Source organism: Monodon monoceros, unplaced genomic scaffold (genome assembly GCF_005190385.1).
Source record: "Monodon monoceros isolate NGI ecotype Baffin Bay Population unplaced genomic scaffold, NGI_Narwhal_1 Super_Scaffold_20, whole genome shotgun sequence".
NCBI classification, from domain to species: Eukaryota; Metazoa; Chordata; class Mammalia; order Artiodactyla; family Monodontidae; genus Monodon; species Monodon monoceros.
In genome coordinates, this window is record NW_021703777.1 from 123,310,962 (window position 1) to 123,333,990 (window position 23,029).

General features: G+C 35.7%; 1 protein-coding gene across 2 annotated transcripts in view; it reads left to right on the forward strand.

Annotated features, from left to right (window-relative positions):
* Window positions 1-23,029, forward strand: part of LARP1B (La ribonucleoprotein domain family member 1B) — a 116,956-nt gene that overhangs the window by 47,442 nt on the left and 46,485 nt on the right. The window contains exon 12 of one of the 2 annotated variants that reach the window (XM_029235818.1): window positions 5,317-5,387. The exons of the other annotated variant lie outside the window; for it this stretch is intronic. Coding sequence (XP_029091651.1) covers window positions 5,317-5,346 — 30 coding nt within the window. The 3' untranslated portion in view covers window positions 5,347-5,387. Of the gene's footprint in view, window positions 1-5,316; window positions 5,388-23,029 lie in introns of those variants that run through there. 2 annotated transcript variants of the gene reach the window in all.

Sequence of the window (23,029 nt, forward strand, 5' to 3'; positions counted from 1 at the left end):
ACTAGGATGACCACAATAAAAAATAATATACTCACAATTGCTGGTGATGATGGGGGAAATATGAATCCTCATGGACTACTGGTAAGCAATTTGGCAGTTCTCAAAATGTTAGACAGAGTTATTATATGACCCAGGAATGCCACTCCTAGTTATATACATGAGAGAAATGACAACATATGTCCACGCAAAAACTTGTATACAAGTCTTCCTTGCAGCATTATGAAAGTGGAAAGAACTAAAATGTTCGTCAGCTGGTGAATGGATAAATAAAAGGTGGTATAGCCATACAATGGAATATTATTTGGCAATAGAAAAAAGTGAATTTACTGATACATGCTATATGAAAACATCATGCTAAGTAAAAGAAGCCAGTCACAAAGTACCACATATTATATGATTCTGTTTATCTGAAATGTCCAGAACAGAGAGAAATTAGATTGGTGGCTATCTAAGGTGGGGTTTGGGATAGGTGGAGAAAACAGTGACTGCTAGTGGGTACTGGGCTTCTTTTTGGAGTGATGAAAATGTTGTAATATTGATTGTGATGATGGTTGCATGTGTAAACTAAAAACAATTGTACACTGGGGTAGATTGTACCGCAAGTGAATTATATCTTAATAAAATGATTTTTAAACAAGTAAAAGGAAAGACATCCTGTGTACATGAATTGGAAGTCAGTACTACCCAAAGTGATCTACAGATTCAGTGCAATCCCTATCAAAGTCCCAATGGCATTTTTTGCAGAAATAGGATAACAGATAATGAAATTTATATGGAATCTCATGGGACCCTGAAGAACCAAAAACAATCTTTAAAAAGAAGAAATAAAGTTGGAAATCTCACGCTGCTGATTTCAAAACATATTGCAAAACTACTGTAATTAAAACAGTGTGTTGCTGGCATAAAGATAGACATAGACAAATGGAATTATAGAGCCCAGAACTTGAATGCCAAGACCACTCAGTGGGGAAAGGACGACTTCTTCAACAAATGGTGTTGGGGAAACTGCGTATTCACATGTGAAAAAATGGAGATGGACCCTTACTTTAACACCATATGCATAAAAATTTTAATAACAGATTAAAGACTTCAACCTAAAACCCAAAACCCTTAGAAGAAAACATAGAAGTGAAGCCTCATGACATTTGATTTGGCAGTGATTTCTTGGATATAACACCAAAAGCACATGTTAAAAAAAATAGACAAGTTGGAATTCATGAAAATCAAAAGCTTACGTGTATTAACAGACACAAAACAGGGTGAACAGACAGCCTGCAAAATAGGACAAAATATTTGCTTATCATAACTGATAAGGTGTTAATATTCTTGAATGTATAAAGAAACCCCCCAAAAAAAGAAACCCAACAACTCAACAAAATAACTCAATTTAGAAAATGGACAAAGGACTCGAATAGACATTTTTCCAAAGATGATATACAAATGGCCAATAAGCACATGAAATTATGCTCAACATCATTAGTCATTGGAGAAATGCAAATCAAAATCAAATGAGTTATCAACTCATTAGGATGGCTACTTTCAAAATAAAAAGCAAAACACAGAAAATAACATTTGTTGGAGAGGATGTGGAGAAATTGAAACCTTACATTGGTGTTGGAAACATAAAATAGTATAGCTGCTACGGGAAACAGTATGGCAGTTAGAAAACTAAAGAGATATTTGCATGTTTATAGCAGCAGTATTCACAATAGCTAAAAAGTGAAAACAACACAAATGTCCATTATCAGATGAATGGATAAACAAGATGGTGGTGTTTATGGGCGATGGAATATTATTCAGCTTTCAGAAGAATGGGAATCTGTCACATGCTACATACATCACTGATAGTCTTTCAGGACATGCTAAATGAAATAAGTCCTAAAGACGTAGTGTATGATTCCATTTATATGAAGTACGAAAGTTTTAAAATTCATGGAAACAGAGTGGTGTTTATGGGGTGGGGGGAAATGGGGAGTTGTTTTAATTGGATAGAGTTTCAGTTTTGTTTAATAAAAAAACTTGGGTATCTGTTGCACAACAATGTAAGTATACTTAACACTAAAGATGGTTAAGATGGTGAATTTTGTTATTTGCTTTTTTATCCCAATTAAAAGTAAAAATTATAAAAGAAACCCAGCCATTTACCAAATAAGTAAAAAGTAAAGAAAAAAAGCTGTAGTACATATATTTATATCAGACAGAATACGCTTACAAAGTAGACTTGAAGACAAAAAGCATTACTAGTGCTAAAGAGTGTCCTTTTGTAATGATTAAAAGTGAAGAAATTCATCAGAAAGTATAACTTAATATTTGATGTATTTAATACAAAATATTTGAATATGTGAAGCAAAAGTTGATAGAACAAATCCAGTCATAGTGATGTAATTTACCCCCAACTAAATAAGGAATGATCAAATAATTTAAAAAATGAGAATAATTTGAGAAACAACTCTGTACCTAGCAACTGCAGAGTACATGTTCTTTTTTAAGATATGTATACTACTTTGACCTATTTTATAAAGCAAATTTTTAAGCATTGATAATACATAAAACACACTAATAGTGGAATTAATTTAGTGTTTAACAATGGAAATAATACCCTGTGTGTTTTGGAACAAAGATATATTTTAAATAACTCACCAAAGAAGAAATCATAGTGGAAATTAGAAAATCTAAGTGGAATGTTAGTTGAATTTTAAAGGTGCACCTAGAGAGATAGGCTTAAATGCAAATATTAGGTAAAATGCTTGAAATTAATAAACCAATCACCACTATTATCTTTGCTGTATAAAAATCCTCCCCCCCCAGTCTCAAAGGCTTAAAGTAAAAAATTTCTCACACTGCTTGGCAGTGATTGGGTTGGCTGCTGCAACTCTGTGTGTGTGTGTGTGTGTGTGTGTGTGTGTGTGTTTGGTTCTGTTTGGTTGGTATTCATACTGAAAAAGCAGCCCGTGTACAGTACTTGCTTATTCATTCATATAGCAGATGGGGTGAACAAGAGGATGAGCTAAAGTGTATAATTGTTTTCAAAATTGCTGCTTAGGTGTGTTTTATGTATATTTGCTCACATTCCTTTGGCTAAAGCAAATCACATGGGTAAGTGTTGTATATGGGCCAGAGTTGTTTATGCTCCAAGGAGATGAAAGGTAATTACAATGGGTAGATGTATGTAATCCTTTAATTTAGGAAATCTGGGCTCTGAGCAATAATAGAATCTACTGTAGCTTTTATGAAGCTAGAAGTTAGAAGAAGAATTAGCAAAATAAATTTCCATAAAAGTATATGGAAAGAGGGCTCCCTGGTGGCGCAGTGGTTGAGAGTCCGCCTGCTCATGCAGGGGACACGGGTTCGTGCCCCGGTCCGGGAAGATCCCACATGCTGCAAAGCAGCTGGGCCCGTGAGCCATGGCCGCTGAGCCTGCACGTCCGGAGCCTGTTCTCCGCAACGGGAGTGGCCACAGCAGTGAGAGGCCCGCGTACCGCAAAAAAAAAAAAAAAAAAAGGATATGGAAAGAAATAATTTAATTAATTAGATCTAACAGAGGATTAATCATACCAACACTTAATTCTTTGAAAAGGCCAAGATTATACTTAGGAAGACAAAATAGAGGGAAATGTAAATATTTTAGCTGCAGTGAATATAAGGATGTAATTACTGATTATGGAGAACTTTTAATAGGTATTTCAGACCAATGATTTGAACATTTAGATAAGGAAAAATTTCTAGAAAAATATATGTTACCAAAACTGACTGGAAAAGAAAGTAAGTTGCTATAGATCATTTTAAATAATCTTCAGACTCCAAGATTTAACTTAATTTTATTAGCAAGTTCTTCTAAAATTGGAATAATTCCAACCATGAAAAAGTTTGCAGTGAATAGAGCTAATAAGTATTCAAATATTTGTTGAATTGACTGAGGTAAAAAAGGGAATACTTGACTCATTTTATGAGAAGAGCATAACCTTGATACTAATACCTGAAGAGAACATGAATGAGAAATTCATGAAAATATGAATGAGATTTCATTTTCTAATAGTATAAAACAACCATGAAAGGATCTATGTATTTTTGAAATGTGTACAAACATACATAGAAGGTAATACTGTAAAGAAAAAGGCAGGAATAATTGTCACGTAAGTCAGGATTTGGATTGTTTTTGTGGGGAGGGAGTAGAATACACAGGGTTTCAATATACTAACAGTGTTGTGTTTCTAGTAGTTTTTACATATTTTCTTTTTTTTTTAATTTTCATTTAAATTTATTTATTTTACGTATTTTCTAAACAAGTTGCACAGGTATGTTTAATACATTTTCCTATGTGGCATATTTCATGACAGTACTAAGAACAGGCTAGCATGAATGGGAATGTGTGGGACAAGAAGAGGTAAGCCAAAGATGAGTTACTTCTTGGAGCAGCAGGGCTGTTTTTGGGCTAAAATAAAGGTTAGGGTGAACTTTTTTTTTTTTTTTAATACTTAAAAATGTTTTTTTATTGAAGTATAGTTGATTCACAATATTGTGTTATTTTCAGGTGTAAGGTTGAACCTGTTTTTGTTTTTTGTATACAGCTATTTGTCTTCTTGTCCAGTGGTCTGCTTGGGGTGGTGTTGCAAAGCTGTACATTGTTGAAGGCTTTATTAACAGGGGACATACAGATAGGACTTCCATCCAAGAGATGTGCTGCTGGGCCTCGGCATCTTGTCGCTCATTGCTGGCTCACTTCTGGGTTTGTGAGGCTCAAGAATTGTCCAGTCTACTGTCTGTCATGATGCCTCTCCCTAATGAGAAATCTTTAGTTTGAACCTGCAGAACAAAGGAGTAAAAACATTACAACCAGTTCTTCACTCATTGTACCCTCTGTCCGAGTTGATTGTGTGGAAACCTAAATATACTCATGTCTTTGTTTCTAGCATTTCAGGAAGAACCTTCAAATTGGAAGCTTTTGAATCACACTGATCAGTCAGTTAATCTCATCTTTAGGCTCATCGCATTTGCTATTTCGCAGTATGTCAGCTTTGTCTAGTACTTCTTAGAGTATTATGTGAAGTTATCACTGGTGGTCTAAATGTCGATTCCCTGAGTTCTCCTTGGCTTTCCTGGCTTTATATTGTATGACAGAACATACCCAGCTGCTGGATAATTGAGACCATCAGCAGGCTCATTGTTGAGAGGGTAGACTGGAGGTGGGCTCTCTTCTGCCTTGACCTATTCTGAATTTGTGGAGTCCTCAAGCCTTGGGAGACCTGATGGCTGTTATTCACTCTGACTTTGCTGACTACTTTGATGTCTCCTGCTGCATTTCCCTTACAAATGCAGGCAGGCCTTTGTGTTTGTTGCAGATGGTGAGAGGAACTTCAGTTGTGGTGAAGTCTTTGGTATGTAGCTGGAAATGGTGTACAAATTCACCAGGAGATGCCACATCCTCACCTGGCAGACAGAGACATGACATCATACTGACTTGGCAAGCTGAGAGTCACCACCACCACTTGAGCTGTTCCTCTTCTCACAGAGAAGAACACCAACTTGAGAACCTCTCTGGCAAAGCTGGGGACTGTTCCTGACCAGGAGTCAACTTGTGTGCAAGTTCCACTGAGTGCAATTCTGGACCAAAAACTAACTTCTCTAAACCTCAGATGGGGATCATTCTTGTCTTCTCTACCTCACTGAGTTTTAAAGACCTTTGAAAACTGTAAAAGACTGGGCATGTGTGAGAAGGAACAAAGGCCATATGGTTATGTGGGATCAGGAATAATGATGCAAATAGAGGTGAGACCAGGAATTTAAAGACAATGCAGAAGCTTCAGGCTTTACATAGAAATTGTGACATCAAAGTACAGTCTGTGGATTTCTTCCCCAGGTGCCACAGTGTCAGATATTTTCATAATTAGTCCTTTTGTGTTGTGTATTTTAAAATGCAAAACTCTTTTCATTCTTCCTCCTAATACCTTACTCTGAAAGACTTCCTCAGATTGCTTTCTTCTCACAGGCAGCATGAGGCCCCATCATTCTCCCTTTAGATATTATTTTGATTTGACTTCTCCCTGCTGAAGAGACAAGTGAATTTAGGAGACCTAATTTCAGGTTTTGCCTCACTATTTAAATTCTAGCCAAAGCCCCTTGTACAAGTCAGTTCCTTATTTTAGTACACATACTTCAATTATGGTAGCTTTATAGTAAGTTAACTCTTTCCCAGGAATTCATTCATTAACATCTGCTTGAGTGCCTGGCCTGTGCCACACTGTGCTGGGAGCTGGGAATGTGGTAGTGGTCATGACTGACTATTGAAAATGCAATCTCCAAGTAATTCATAATGGTGATGTTGATGAGAGTAGGGTGTGTGGATGGAGATAGTTAATACAAAAAATCTAGATCAATAGATAACTACCATAATTGACCATTGAATTTAGTTATGAGCTGCTTCATAAATAGGAAAGAAGAAACTTGCTGAGTTATCACAGAGGAAGTTGGGGTAAAAGTTTGAAGAAATGACAAGTGGAAATATGAATGTAATGCATTCAAATATATATGAATATTGAATAATATGAATATTGAAGCTTGGTATAATATATTGGAGAAGTGGCAGTACCTGAAAGGATATGAGTCAAAGTTTGTGTGTGTGTATTTGTTTATTAATATATTTTTAAAGATTAGAAAATACTGGAACATTTTACATGGTTATGGGAATGGTCCAGTGGAAAGGGAAAGTTGAAGATATAGAAGGGAGTGGAAAATGGAGCTAAATTCTTGAGACTGTGAGACTGGATAGGATTCAGAGCATTGTGGATCAGGGTTTGTCAGCCTTGGCCCTATTGACATCTTGAACCAGATAACTAATTCTTTTCGTGGAAGCTGTCTTGTGCAACAAAGGATGGTTAGCATCATCCCTGGCCTCTATCCACTAGATGTCAGAAGCACCCCACCCCCATGACAATTTTTAAAAATATACCTTGAAGAGAGTTATTTGGGCAAAATCACCCCTAGTTGAGAGCAGTTGATACAGAGAGAGGTATTGGCCTTTCAAAGAGAGGCTTTGGTTCTTTACCTGGAGGGAAGAAATAGAACATGAGTGTAGATGGGTTTGTAGATTTCGTGGTAGAAATAGGAGTAATTTCCTCCTCATGATTTTACCTTTCTCAATGAAATGAGTCAGGGTTATGGGGCTGGTGAAAGGGTCGAGAGTGACAAAGTTAAGTCATTTTTGTAGAATGGAAGAAAATGGTTCTTAGAAAAATCAGAGATTCCTGGTGAGCAGTGGGAGACTACAGGCTATTTCTTCTATAGAAATTTTACTAGGGAAGCTTTAGACCAAAGAGATTAGGCAGGAAAATGGAGGACAGTACCAAGATTATTCTTGATTTATTTCTAAAAATGATGGAAAAGATCCTATCTAGATTTTACTAGGTCATTAGTATTTAAAGCTGTTAACTTATTGAAACTTTTTGGCTTTTCCATTACACCACATTCTCTCACTTTTCCTTCTACTTTGTCTTCTTTTTTTTTTTTAGTATTTATTTATTTGGCTTCAATGGGTCTTAGTTGCGGCATGTGGGATCTTTTACTTGCAGCACGTGTGATCTTTTTAGTTGCAGCATGCGGGATTTAGTTCCGTAACCAGGGATAGAACCAGGGCCCCCTGCATTGGGAGCACAGAGTCTTAGCCACTGGACCACCAGGGGCATCCCCCTTCTACTTCTGTACCCATTCTTTTTCAGTTAGATTTACGTTTGTCATCTGTTTGTTCCTTAATTGTCAGAGATTCCTAGGCTTATGACTTAAGACTCTACATTCTTACTCTAACTGCTCTCTCTAAGCACTCTTTCTACTCAAGACTTTATTCACCACTGTATGTTGTTTTAATCCCAACTCTTTTATATCTAGACTAGATTTTGACCCTGAATTTCAGATGCAGTGTGTCTAGCTGCCTCCTGGGACATTTCATCATATTTGTCCTAGAGTTCTTTAAAAATCAACATACCCCAAACTGAATGTATTATTTCTCCATTCAAAACCCCCTTCTTTAGCTCCTTTTCCTCCTCACAGTAAACAGAACTCCCCAGTTGGTTTATGATTCCTATCTTGGTGATTGCGTCTGTGATCCCTGAACATTGGCATGGGTATATCCCTCTTGCCTCAAGTTAGTCAGTAAGTCTTGTTTGTGTTACTCTCATATTTCATGAATTCTTCCATATCTCCATGTTTCTACTTTTCCAGCCTCATCTCACTGCTCTTTTTCTTTGTACACTGAAGTACTTGGAGTTTCCCAAAGATACTCTTCTCATCTTTAAGCTTTTGTGCATGTTCCGCCAAAGCCTTGAAATCCTCTTGCCCCATCATCTTTTTTTTTTTTTTTTTTTTTTGCGGTATGCGGGCCTCTCACTGTTGTGGCCTCTCCCGTTGCAGAACACAGGCTCCGGACACGCAGGCTCAGAGGCCATGGCTCATGGGCCTAGCCGCTCCGTGGCATGTGGGATCTTCCCAGACCGGGGCACAAACCTGTGTCTCCTGCATCGGTGGGCGGTCTCTCAACCACTGTGCCACCAGGGAAGCCCCTTGCCCCATCATCTTTGCTACACAAACTCCTATTCATGATTCAAACTTGGTTAGACATCATCTTCTTTGAGCATCCTTTCATGTTCTACATTTCCTGCTCTCTCCACAGTTACGTAAACCTCTATAGTAGCAGAATACAAGTGAAGGAGCTTGATTCAAGTGTTCTCTCTGTGAGTATATGAATGGATAGGTTCCCAGATAACCCTCCTATGGAAAATAACTAAAAATTCTAGATTAAATTATTGAAAAAATTACCAAAAAAAAGTTATGCTTGTACTATAGATTGACTGAATATGCAATCCCAGAGAAAAGAAACTGAGCTCAGAAGCAGACATTTACTCAGAGGACATTTCTTGGTCTTGGTTCTGAATGGAGGCAGGTGGGAAGTAACCACTCAATGGTCAAACATTTATGGATTTGCAGCTCAAATTCATAATATACTTCAGTCTGAAAAAAGCTAGAACTAAGAATATAAAGTAGTTCTGGACTATTAAAATCACAGGCGCCTGGCATAAGCAAATGTATATCCTCTTTGGAGGAACTTATTTCAGAGTTTGGCAAACTCTTCTGTACAGGACTGGATAGTAAATATTTTCTGCTTTGCAGGCTACTTAGGGTCTCTGTAGCATGTTCTTTGTTTCATGGTTGGTTTTATGGTGGTTGTTTTTTGTATCTTTTTATTTTAATGTAGCCCTTTATTGTAAAAGCTGTTTTTAGCCAGAGAGCTGTACAATAAAACAGACCACGGGCCAGATTTGGCCCACTGATGGTAGACTGATGTCATTCTAAGCCTCAGAATATTCCCATAAGTATTTTCTAAGGGAAGTAAGTTTAGAATGGGGTTGGTGCTCAGAGAAAAAAATGACTAAGCAAGCAAGATAGTTCCACTATCTTGGTGGAGGATTTTATGTATACTTGGAAATAATTTATAATCTGTAGGTTTTAGGTGTAATATTCTGTAAATGTCAATTAGGCCAGACTGTTATCTGATAGCATTGTTCAAATCTTATATATCCTTAGACTTTTTTTTCCTCATATAAATTACTGAGAGAGGGCTGTTAAAATCTTCAACTGTGGTTGAAATTCGTTTATGTCTTCCTTTAGAGCTGTCAGTTTTTGCTATATAAATTTTGTAGCTCTATTGTTAAATGCATGTATATGTGATGCATATATATGCATCTGTTATGAGATGCAGTATACATATGTAGTTATGTATTCTTGATGAATTGATTCATCATTGTGAAATATGCACAGTGATCCATATTGACTCATCATTATTTATTTTATTTTATTTTTTTTTAAATTTTGGCTGCGTTGGGTCTTTGTTGCGTGCAGGCTTTCTTTAGTTGTGGCAAGCGGGGGCTACTCTTCGTTGCAGTGTGTGGGCTTTTCATTGCAATGGCTTCTCCTGTTGCGGAGCACGGGCTCTAGGCACCTGGGCTTCAGTAGTTGTGGCTCATGGGCTCTAGAGCGCAGGCTCAGTAGTTGTGGCGCCCAGGCTTAGGTGCTCTGTGGCATGTGGGATCTTTCTGGACCAGGGATCGAACCCGTGTCCCCTGCATTGGCTGGCGGATTCTTAACCGCTGCACCCCCAAGGAAGTCCCTCATCATTATTTCTTGTAATGCCATGTCTGATGTTGAAGCCAAAGTTGCCACCTTTCTTTAATCTTTTTACTTTCAGCCTATTAGTGCCTTTATTTTATTTATATTTATTTATTTTATTTTTATTTTTATTTATTTATTTGCTGTGCTGTGTGGCTGGCAGGATCTTAGTTCCCCGACCAGGGATCAAACCAAGGCCCTGGCAGTGAAAACTCTAAGTCCTAGCCACTGGACTGCCAGGGAATTCCCCAGTTAGTGCCTTTATTTTATAGGAGGGTTTCTTGTAGACATCATATAATTGGGTCTTACTAGTTATAATATTTTTATTCCCTTTTTAATTTCTTTTGTGACCTCTAAGTTAATCAAACATTTTATAATATTACATTTTATTTTCTCTTTTGGCTTCTTAGTTATGCTTCTTTAAACTTTATTTTTTAGTGATTACTCTAGTGCTAATAATATGCCTCCTTAACTTTTCTAAATCTTTCTAGATTATTATATCATTTCACAGTTTTCTCATCTGACAGTTAATATTTCTTGGCTTACAAATATAATTTATAATTACAAAAATATAGTTCCACTACCTTTGTGCTAGTGTTGTCGTATCCTTTTACATGTATTCTGAGCCCATCTTAAAATGTTATTATTTTGCTTTAAACTAACAGTTGTCTTTTAAGGAAATTGTGAAAAGAAAAAACATAGTCTTTATTTATTTACTAAATTATATATTTTTGCTGCATTGGGTCTTTGTTGCTGTGCGTGAGCTTTCTCTAGTTGCGGCGAGCGGGGGCTACTGTTCGCTGTGGTGCACAGGCTTCTCATCACGGTGGCTTCTCTTGTTGAGCACGGGCTCTAGGTGTGTGGGCTTCAGTAGTTGCGGCACACAGGCTCTAGGGCACATAGGCTTCAGTAGTTGTGACGTGGGCTCAGTAGTTGTGGTTCGCAGGCTATTTTCCCTCTGTTTTATACATTATATTATGTCTACAAATCTGTCTTTATTTTCACTAGCTTTTGTCTGCCATCTCCATTCTATTCTTAAGCTCATCCACGTACAAAGTTTTCAGTTCTATAACTTATTTTTTTTGTAGTCTACATTTTTGGCTGGGATTTCCTATCTGTTCACTCATTCAGACCATCTTTTCCTTTAGTTCATCAAACTTAACTCTGTAATAGTTGCTTTAAAGTTCCTATTGTAAAATCTAACATTTGAGACATCAGGAAGACAGTTTCTGTTGACTGTTGTTGTTTTCTTGACTGTGTGTTACATCTTCCTGTTTCTTTTCACATTTTAGATATTAAATGTGAAATGTTTTTTTACTAGACATTTTAGGTATTATACTGTAGAGATTATAGATTATGTCATCTTCCTCTGAGGAATGTTGATTTTTTTGTTTTATTGGCCTGACAGCTTGGAATTTTGTGGGCTTGGTTTTATTCTTTGTTAGGTTAGATCTGTGGAAAACCTCTCTAACTTGGTAGAGCTTAGCCTCTAAACCCTATGTCTCCTCAACATCTTATCAGGTTTTGTGTTAGGCTTTGCTAGGGAATCTAGAGTAGGTCTTACTGTAGGAGGTGGGCCTTACTCTGTAGCCTGGCCTAATTTTTAAAGTGCATCTTACCTGGATGCCCTGGGTGTTGATGAGTGGTTAACAAGGGGTCTCCATTCTCAACTGGGTCTATATGTCATTATCTCCCAATGCTATTGGACCTTTAATATAACTGTTCAGCTCAGTCCCATTGCAGCTGTTTTTGGCTATGTGTCAGGGAGTCTTATCCTCTATGTATGTAGCTCAGCCTTTAGCCAAGGACTCACAGGGGTCTGACCCCCTACTCACAAGGGGTATTGCCCCCTCCAACACTAATTATCTCCCTCTTCCTCAGTGCTCTGCTCTATAGATTACATTGCTTCAGCTTCCCTGAATGCTAATCACTACCTTCTCAGCTCAGCAGGACAGCCATGCTTTGCTTGGGCTGAAGCTTGCTGTGCTGTGGTTGGGAAATTGTACTGAGAAAAGAGAGCTGGGGTGATTGTGGAGTCCACCTTGTGAATTTCTCTTCTTTCAGAGATCAGGATCTTGCATTGCTAGTTATCCAGTGCCAAAATAGTTACTTTATATCAGTTTATGGTTATTTTCATTGGCAGAAGTAGGCTTGTATCAGTTACTCTATCATATGCAAAGGCAGAAGATCATAACTGTTATATCATAAAATTAAAGTCTGACAGTATTAAGTCTTTGTAAAGAATGGCACAATAGGAACTCACATACCACAGTTGGTGCTAGATTAAATTGTTAGAACCATCTTTTTAAAAAAGTTGAAGTGTTGTTGATTTACAATATTATATTAATTTCAGGTGTACATCCTGGTGCTTCAGAATTTTTATAGATTATCTTCCATTTAAAGTTATTATAAAATATTGGCTATATTCCCTGTGCTATACAATATATACTTGAAGCTTATTTATTTTATACATAGTAGTTTGTACCTCTTAATCCCCTACTCCTGTCTTGCCCCTTCTCACTCCCTCCCCTGACTGGTCACCATTAGTTGTTCTCTATATCTGTGAGTCTGTTTCTGTTTTGTTATATTCATTCATTTATTTTATTTTTTAGATTCCACTTGTAAGTAATAACATACAGTATTTGTCTTCTTTGACTTATTTCACTAGGCATAATACACACTAGGCCCATCTATGTTGTTGCATGTTACAACCACCTTTGTAAAGAGTTTAATATTACTTACTAAAGTTGACTATTTATGCATCCTAGGAAACATCTATTCCATTTCTAAATGTATATGTATACACACAGATATCTAATAAGCATCAATTTCATATCATGTCCAAAATAGTATAATGGATAGATAAATTGTGTCTTTGTGTATAATGGTTTGGCATTTAGCAGTGAAATAAATTAATCATAGATACAGAAATGGGGATGATTTTTTTTCTTTCAATATGTTTTATTCTGATGAAGTTACAAAAGTAGATACAAAATATTTTTTTAAAAGTAGTTAACTGACTTAGAAAAATAAAGTCCCTAAAGTTTTAAAAATACAAAATAAATTTTCATGTAAAGAACATTTTAAAATATTTTAGATGATAAGACTAACTTAAACTATTTTCAGTGTAGACCAAACATAGAATGTTGTTGTATAATAAATCTATAGCACACTGGTAATCCATTTGGATTTACAGAATACTTGTTTGGAATAGAATCTGATAATGAGAGAAAACCCAAGTGAATTTCAATGCAGTTGCTTCAGTAAAATTACTGCTATCACAGGTAATATGAATATCATCCCCCAGAGCCCTTTACAGTCTGAAATATCAAAATCTAATGCAAAAGCAAAGGAAGACCAAGGAACTATTACTTTCCCTCTTTGCCAGAAGTGTACAATAGTAAAAAACCAAATCTAGTTACTGAACTGATATTAGGAGGAAATAATGTCCCTGTTGAAGCTGCTTAGTTTGGTGTACCAGCTGGTATTTTCAGGCCAGAATTCTATAGACAGGAGAGACAGCCACCTACAACCAGGCAAGGGTAACACCAGCACCATGACTGGAGCCGCTTAGAAACAAAGGGGGATGATTTTTAAAGTAATGCTGGTGTACATCAAATAAGAGAATGGTAAAAGGATGCTAATTGAAACTAGGTAATGGATATATAGGGCTTCAGTATACTGTTCTATTTTTGCATATGTTAGAGAAATTCCCAAATAAAAATTAAACTAAAAAAGATTTGGTGAATGTTATTCATGGAATATATGCAGTATATTATATTATCATATTAAAATATGATTTTATTTACATAAAGTTCAAACACAGGGGAAGTGAAATATATTGCTTAGGGGAACTTTCAAAGGTGGTTAATAAAAGAACAGTTAGGAAATGACCTTCACTAAAATCCATATAACAGTACCTCTGGAGAAAAGGAAGAGAATGTGATTGAGCAGAAGCAAACAAGGAGCTTTAAGGTATTGTCAGTGTTCTGTTAACCAAGATGGTGGTAACAGGTGCTATTCACATCTATTAATTTTTATACTGTACACATATAGTTCACACTAAGGCAGAATTATTTTAAAAGACCTGGATGAAAGAATTTTGAGAGTTTTGGGTTGGCATAATCAAGGGAGGCATTATAGAGAAGGGTTAGGCTTAAACTTGGCCCTAGTAATGAATATTCTATATTATAATTAACAAAACACTTAATCTAGGACCCACTTTTTTGTTCAATACTCCTGACCAAAAAAAAAACCCACAAAAAAATATCTTCCTTTGGAACGCATTCTTCTTGACTTCAGTTTCTCGTTTTTCATTCAGTCATCCATTTTTTGTTCATTCATTACAGATATCGGAGTACCTGTGAGGTGTCAAGCTTAGTGATAGGCACTTGTGTACAGTGTTGAGGAAAATAAACAGCAAGTCCCTGATGTCATGGAGTTTACAGGCCCAAGGTCCTTTATGTTTCCCCTGTTTGTTGAGCTTAGACTAGGAACCTCCTTTGTATGTTTGATTTAAAGTGTAGACTAGTCAGCCCTAAACAACTGGCTCATTTCTTGCCTTTTCCTGAGACTCTGCTTGATTTATTTTTCAGGTTTCTGTGGCAGAGAAAATTTTTTCCCACTGCTAAAACAGTGGTTGTAAAATTTGCCCCCTTATAACTTTTATCAGAATTTCCATCCCTTGATGCATGCAAGAGCTTTTCCTTGGTTTTTAGGCACTATCTGGAAATGTACAAAGTCAAAACAGAATAGGTAGTCCAGCTAGTGAAGGTAACCAGTTGGCTTGACTTGAAGGGGGAAAATGGAGAAAAGAGAGCTGAGGACAGAAAGTAGCCTCTGGTGCTGTAAGTAGGTGGACTGTCTGTTAAATAAATGTTAAAGCCTTGTGATTGTTGCGAAGAACAGTGATGATGAAAATGTTGTGTCTCAAAGAAAGTGGATTGAAGAGTGACTAAGAATTCAATACTACAACAATGTATGTCAGTAAATGAAAAATCAGATTCTAAAGTATCTCCTTCAAAGATAGTGTTTAAGTTAGCTATTACAATGTAAATTATGTAGTTTATAAAATCTGGTTCCTTCTTTGATGGAATTGCAGTGATGTGTAACACAGATGTATTTTTTAATATCCTGATAAAGATACTTTATGAAAAATACAGTTTGCAATTTCTAAATTACTGTTTCTTGAGTAAAGAAAAGTTGCTCAACACTGATAGGTCTAAGACCTAACTTATGTGTCTTCTCTAATGCACTGGAATTAAATATTATTTGGGAATTGGTTCTAGAGTCCTTTTAAGTTGAAAACTGAGTATGGCCAAAATACTCTTAAAAGTCCTTTAAACGACTTGTAAAATACGTATGTGGTTTTAAACATAGCCCCACATCATAATATGCATATGTAAATTTATCATATATATAGTAATGTAGCAGGATCGTATTTATAAAATATTCGAGTGTTTCACTGTTCGAAGCACTTGAGCAAATTTATGAAGATTCTAACTTGTTGGCTCTTCCTGTTCATGGTCATCTTTTTCCTAAGAGGCTGATTTTTAAAATAATTCACATTTAGTCAGTGTTTCTCAACTTTTTTTATTCATGAAAGCCTTTAATTATAAAATTAGGTCCTTGAGGATATGGTGAAACTATACTTGTTTAGATAACTTTACCTTTTAATCTCTTTTTTTTTTTTTTGGCCACACTGCATGGCTTGCAGGATTTCCTCGACCAGGGATCAAACCCAGGCCCCCGGCAGTGCAAGTGCGGAGTCCTAACCACTGGACTGCCAGGAAATGCCCTAGATACTTTACCTTTTAATGGTCAGGACATTATTAAAATGTGTGCATCCTTTTGTTGGGTTTTTCTTTATGTGAATTAACATTTTAGGGCTTAATTACTTCACTGCGTATGTTCATTGAGTAGAATGGCAGTTGCATTAAAAAATAAAAAGTTACTGTAATTGCTGAACAAGTATAATCAAATTTCTTTAAGTTAAAAATGTTACTACTATTGTGATGTACTGAAATTAAAGATTGTTTGGGTAGGTGGGATGGGAGCAGATTGTGAAGTGTCTTGAAATCTATGTAGGAATTTAGAAAAGGGGCGATTGCAGTTCTTACAAAGAAAAGTGGTATGATCAAAATATGGTTTAGTAAGGTTTAATCTAACAGAGGCATTAGCCTAGGTCAGAATAGAGGAGGGCAGAAGTTGAGTTAAAACTTATTTATAATAATCCAGGGGTGAAATGAAATGCTGAACCAAAGGGATATGTATAATATGTATGTGAATTTTTTGAACCACCTGTGAGTTAGTTATAGACACTATGCCACTTTATCCCTAAATATAAAGCCTGTATCTCTTAAAAACCAGTACATTCTCCTACATAACAATAGCTGTCAAATGTAGAAAGTTTAGTCTTGATAGAATGCTGTATCTGATATATAGCCTATATTTAGATTTCTCTAATTGTCTTAATACTGTCCTTTATAACTTTTTATTTTTTGATACCAACTCCAAGAATCACACATTGCATTTAGAATTACATAATTTTAATTTTCTTTAATTTAGAATAATTCCTCAGCCTTTTCTTTTTTGCTTTTCATGCCATTGGCTTTTTTTTTCTTTTTTCTTTGTCTTTTCCATTATGGTTTATTACAGGATACTGAACATAGTTCACTGTGCTATACAATAAGATCTTGTTGTTTATCCATTTTATGTGTAATTGTTTGCATCTGCTAGTCCCAAATGCCCAATCCAGTCCTCCCCTGTCCCCCCTTCCCCTTGGCAACCACAAGTCTGTTCTCTATGTCTGTGAGTCTGTTTCTGTTTTGTAGGTAAGTTCATTTGTGTCATATTTTAGATTCCATATGTAAGTGATATCATGTGGTAGGTATTTGTCTTTCTGACTTAACTTCACTTAGTATGATAATCTCTAGGTCCATCCAAGTTGCTGCAAATGGCATTATTTCATTCTTTGTTATGGATGAGTAATATTTTATTTTGTATATATATATACACACATACATACACACCACACCTTCTTATCCATTCACCTGTTGATGGACATGTAAGTTGTTTCTATGTCTTGGCTATTGTAAATAGTGCTACTATGAACATAGGGGTGTAGACATTGACATTTTTGAAGAATCCAGGTCAATAGTTTTGGAAAATATCCCTCAGTTTAGGTTTGCCTGGTATTTCCATATGACTAGCTTTAGGTTAAATATTTTTGGCAGGAATATTACATAGGTTATGTGCCATCTTTAGTATATCACCTCAGGAGACATAATGATGTCATTTGGTTTTCATGTTGTCACTTTCCTTCATATGTCTTCTGCAAACAGATGAAGAAGATACCTGCTTCCCTTTGTAATTAATAAGTGATCTCTGGAGTAATATTTTAAAGCTGTGTTCCCCAGCAGTCTTCACTTAGTGTTTTAGCTTCCATTGATGACTTTTGTTTGAATCAGTTTTACTCTGGTGATTATAAGATGGTAATTTTTTATTTGTTACTCCCTCTATGTCAGTTAGCATTCTTCTGTAAAAGAGAACTTTCCATTCGTTTTTTATTTTGTATTTTAACTTTCTCTTCTCTCTCTGTCTGTTTCTGTCTCTCTCTCTTTTTAATGTCAGTATGGACTCTTGAATGGATACCATTCCATTCCAGTTATTCATTTTGATGTTCAAATGTTTCACATTTGGTCAGGTTAGAACTTTCTCAAGATGGCTAATGTATACCAATGTTAGGTCCCCATTGCTTAGCACTTTTCATACCTTATGACATGACAAAATGGCATGCTTGCCTTTACTGGGGGGGTGTCTTTTTTTTAATGGTAAAATATGTATACAGAAAATTTACAGTTTTAACCATTTTTGAGTGTGCAATTTCCGCCTGCTTTTTAAATGTGGTCTTCCCTGGTCCTACCCTTGACCTGGTTCTCTTAGAACTTTGTTATCTTGTCCATAAGTGAGAGAATTTATTCCCAGGTTTTTAATCATTAACTATATGCTAATGACATCCTAGTGTCTTTGTGGGCCTCTAGAACTGTAACCAGTAGCTATTAGATTTTCCAGCTGTGTGTCTCGTGTTCCATAGGTATCTCATTTATATTCTGTCTCCATTTAAAAAATTAAAGGAAACCTACCGTAAACCTCTTTTCTATGTTTTTTTAAATTTTGGTTGGATGCCTTAGGAATCCTCATCAACTTCTAACTTCCAACATGCAGTGTGTCACTAGGTCCTATCCATCCTTCCCTAACCATCACTACTGCCATGCAACAGTTCTGGTCTGCGCCATCTCTCTATGGGGTTTGTATACTAGGTTCTTGGCTCTAGTTCATTCTCTTTCTAGCTTTCCTCTTGTCAGAGAGTAGTCTTCCTCCTTCCTTTCTCCTTTCCTCCTTTTTTCCTAGCAAGTAAGGGAATTTACTACCAGAAGTCCAAGGAGTAGTACTTGCTTCCAGACAGGTCTTCGTCTAGGACTTCAAAGAATGATTTCACATTTCTCTACTCCTATCTTTGGTCTTCTTTCCTCTGTGTTAGCTTCATTTTCAGTCAGGCTTTCTCTGTGAGATGGCAAAGATGGCTGCAAATAGTTTCAGGCTTACTTAATTTTCAAAATAAGTGATCCCAAGGAAAAGAATGCAAATCCTTCAAATTTCTAAAATATTAATCCTACTATTTTCCTATTTTTCTTAATGCTCTTCAGTGCTTTTTTACCTCCCTCAACATAAAGTTCAAATTCCTTGGAAAACAAGAATTCATGATTTGGCTCTTACATATCTCTGTCTTCATTGTGCCACTGCTTTCAGTTTTAAAATTCATAATAAATACCAAGATGCATGTGTTATTTCTTCTGTCTGCACTATTTTTTTACATTGTTTACTTGCCAAACTCCTTTTCATCCTTTAGACTGCAAAACCCAGTTCAGATTTTACTCTTCCCAGGAAATACCTCTTTGATAGTTTTTATTGTCATCCACCCCAGAAAAATCACGTTTTTATTCTAACTTTTTACCTCATATGTGCCAATTTTTTTTTTTTTTTTGGCGGTACGCGGGCCTCTCACTGTTGTGGCCTCTCCCATTGCGGAGCACAGGCTCCGGATGTGCAGGCTCAGCGGCCACGGCTCACAGGCCCAGCCGCTCTGATATATGCCAATTTTTAACTCTTATAGTGAAATGTAATTAATTTGTTTACAAGTCTTATCCACTGATTATTAAGTCTTTTTGGTCCCCTTTTGACCAAGGCAAAGTATAAGTTTATTTAAAAAACAAAAATTAGACTGACTATAGATTCAATTGGGGTAGACTGTGTAATTCGTATCAGCCCTCCTGCTGAGAACAACTGGAAAAGTAGGTAAAAAAATCTGCATGAAAACACAGTAGAGCTAACAATACAATAAAGAATTGTGTGGCTAAAATCTGGAAGAAGGAAATCTGAAGAAGACTGGCATTACAGTCTGCATTTCCCTCAGAGGCATCAGCTAGTTCCAGAAGAAGCAAATGAAAAGCTGAAAAGAGATTTTTTGAAAAACTCATGGAACTAGGGTAATAAAAATTGGTGTTCAGAAACCAGTTGGGGACCTCTAGTAAGCCTTCTAGGCTTTGGGAACTCTAAAGGCCTACATCCTAGAAAATCAGGGTAACTTAAAAAGATATGCTCTCAGTAGAGTTAGCATCTGTTCATTTTAATCCCTCATTGGATCAGCATGCTGATGCCTGTAGCCACTTAGTTGAAGGAAAACACAAATCCTTTCTGGAGTAAAATATCATCCTAAGCCTCAAGTTTTCAAAAATAATGTCTGCCCCCCCCCCAAAAAATAATCAGGCATACAAGAAGACAAGATGATATTATAGAAAAAACAAAAGGAACAACAGAAAATAGAGACAGATCCATAGAGATCCAGGTAATAGAGTTATCAAACAGACTTTAGTTATTATTAACATGATTTTTAAAAAGGTAAAATGGAGAATTTAATCAGAGAAGTAGAAATTTTAAAAAGGAATCTAACTGAAATTCTGGAAATGAAAAATATAAAATGAGTGCAATGAACTGGCTTAACAGTAGATAAGTACACGCTGAATACAGAATTACTAAGATGGGTTAAGAAAAAATCAAGAATGAAGCATGGAGCAAAAAAAGTGGAAAATAAAGAAACTATTGTCAGAGACATAGGAGATACAGTCCCAAGCTCAAACATACATTTGATTGGATTCTCAGAAGAGAGGAGTGAGAGGAAAAGGCAGAAATATTATTTGAAGAAATTATGGCTGACGTTTTACCAAAACCGATGAAAGATATAACAAGGGATAAATTCAAGAGGTCCTATGAACTCCAAAGAATATAAATATAAAGAAAACCACATCAAGGTTATAATTTAAAACTGCTGAAAATAAATAACAAAAGCCAGAGAAAAAGGACAAACTTCTTTAAAAGCATCAATAGTAAGACTTACAGCTAACTTTTCAGCAGAAATAATGGAAGTCGGGAGACAATGGGGTGGTGTAATCACAGTACTGGAAGGGAACTAGTGTTCAGAAATAAAGGTAAACAAATAGTTGAAGGGTACACTTAATATAGGTGAATTTTATGGTATGTAAATTGTATCTCAATGCAGCTGTTTAAAATGAAGGTGAAATAACCAACAGACATATGAAAACTGAGAAAATTTATTTTCAGCAGCTATGCTTTAAAGAAAGTACAAAGGAAGTATTTTAGGCAAAGGAAAATGATTCCAGGAAGAAGGTGAAGGTACAGAAAGGAATAAAGAGCAATGGAAATGGTAAATACATGTGTAGATTTAAATAAATATTGACACTAACCACAACAAAGTTGGTATAACTCTATGGGTAAAGTGGATTTTTAAGGCAAAAAGAATTATTCAAGATTAAATGGGACATTTCATAATCATAAAAGGCTTAGTTGCACCAGAAAATATATTAGTTCTAAACTTGTATGCATTTAATAGCAGCCTCAAAATATATAAGACAAAAATTGATAGGTGTACATAGACAAATTTATAATCATAGTGGGAGATTTTAATACACCTTATCAAGAAAGGTGCAAGGTATAGCAAGCAGATGAAAAAATCAGTAAGGATGTGGGAAATGTGAACAACACAGTTAAGAAACTTGGCTTAATTGACAGAAATGAAATACTGCACCTGACATCTGCAGAATTCATTCTTTTCAAGTGCACATTAACCCTTATACCATACACAGAAAAATCAATTCTAGATATATTGTAGTTTTAAATGTGAAAGTCAAAATAATAAAACTCATAAAAGATTAATATACTGTTTCCATGATCTTTTAGTACAGAAAGATTTACTAAACAGGAAATAACACAATGAAGCAAATGATTGATAAAATGTACTACATTAAAAAGAACTTTTCAACAGAAGATACCATAAAAGAGTGAAAAGGTAAGGTACAGAGTAGAAAAAAGACATTTACAACATTTTGTAAAGAACTCATACAAATCAATGAGAAAGACAACTGTATAGGAAAATGAGCAATAGAATTGGGTAGTCATATCACACAAAAAAATTATCCAAATATACTAAAGGTTTTCATCATTATTAATAATCAGAGAAATACAAATTAAAACCACAATGAGATAACACATCTACCAGAGTGGCTACATATTTAAATTTTTCAAATTTTTGAGATAATTATAGATTCATAGGAAGCTGGAAAAATAGTGCAGAGAGGTCCAGTGTATGCTTCACCCAGATAACCTTGAAAGGTTATCTTAGATAATTAAATTAATTAAATCTGATAGCTTAGATAATTAAACCACAATATTAAAACCAGAAAATTGATGTTTATTATCACAAATGTGTGTGTATACTTCTCTATCATTTTATCACATGTAGATTCACATAACTACTATAAAAGTCAAGGCACTGAATTATTTTATCACCACAAAGATCTCCTTTGTGCTATTAAACTTACACCCATCTCCCTCCCCTCTGCTATTCCTAATCCCTGGTAGCCATTAATCTGTTCTCCATCTCTATAATGTTGTCATTTTGAGAATGTTATATAAATGGAATCATACAGCATGTTACCGTTTGAGATTGATATTTTTTTAAAATCATAATGCCCTTGAGGTCCATCCAAAATGTAGTTTATATCCATAGTTTGGTCCTTTTCAAAAAGACTAAATTTTTAAAAACTGACAATACCAAGTGTTGATGAGGATGTAGAGCAATAGGAACTTTGATATACTGATAATGGGAATGTAAATAGGTACAACTACTCTGAAAACATATTTGCATTTTCTACTAAAGTTGAAGTGCACCACCTGATTCAGCAATTCCACTCCTAGTAAATACTCAATAAAAATATATGTTGTCATAAATCACAGGAATTTTTTGGGGATTCATCTCCTAAAGTAAGGGAAATAAAAACAAGAATAAATAAATGGGACCTAATTAAACTTAAAAGATTTTGCATGGCAAAGGAAACCATCGACAAAAGGAGATGACAACCTACTGAATGGGAGAAATTATTTGCAAATGGTATGACCAATAAGGGGTTAATATCCAACATATATAAACAACTCATACAACTTAACATCAAAAAAAAAAAAAAAAAACCCGATTAAAAAATGGGCCAAAGAACTGAATAAGCATTTTTCCTAAGAGGACATGCAGGTGGTTAACAGGCACATGAAAAGATGCTCAGCATCACTAATCATCAGGGAAGTGTAAATGAAAACCACAATGAAATATCACCTCACACCTGTCAGGATGGCTCTCATCTAAAAGAACACAATAACAAATGTTGGCAAGGGTTTGGAGAAAAGGGAACCCTCCTACACTGTTGGTGGGAATGTAAATTGGTGGAGCCACTGTGGTAAATAGTATGGA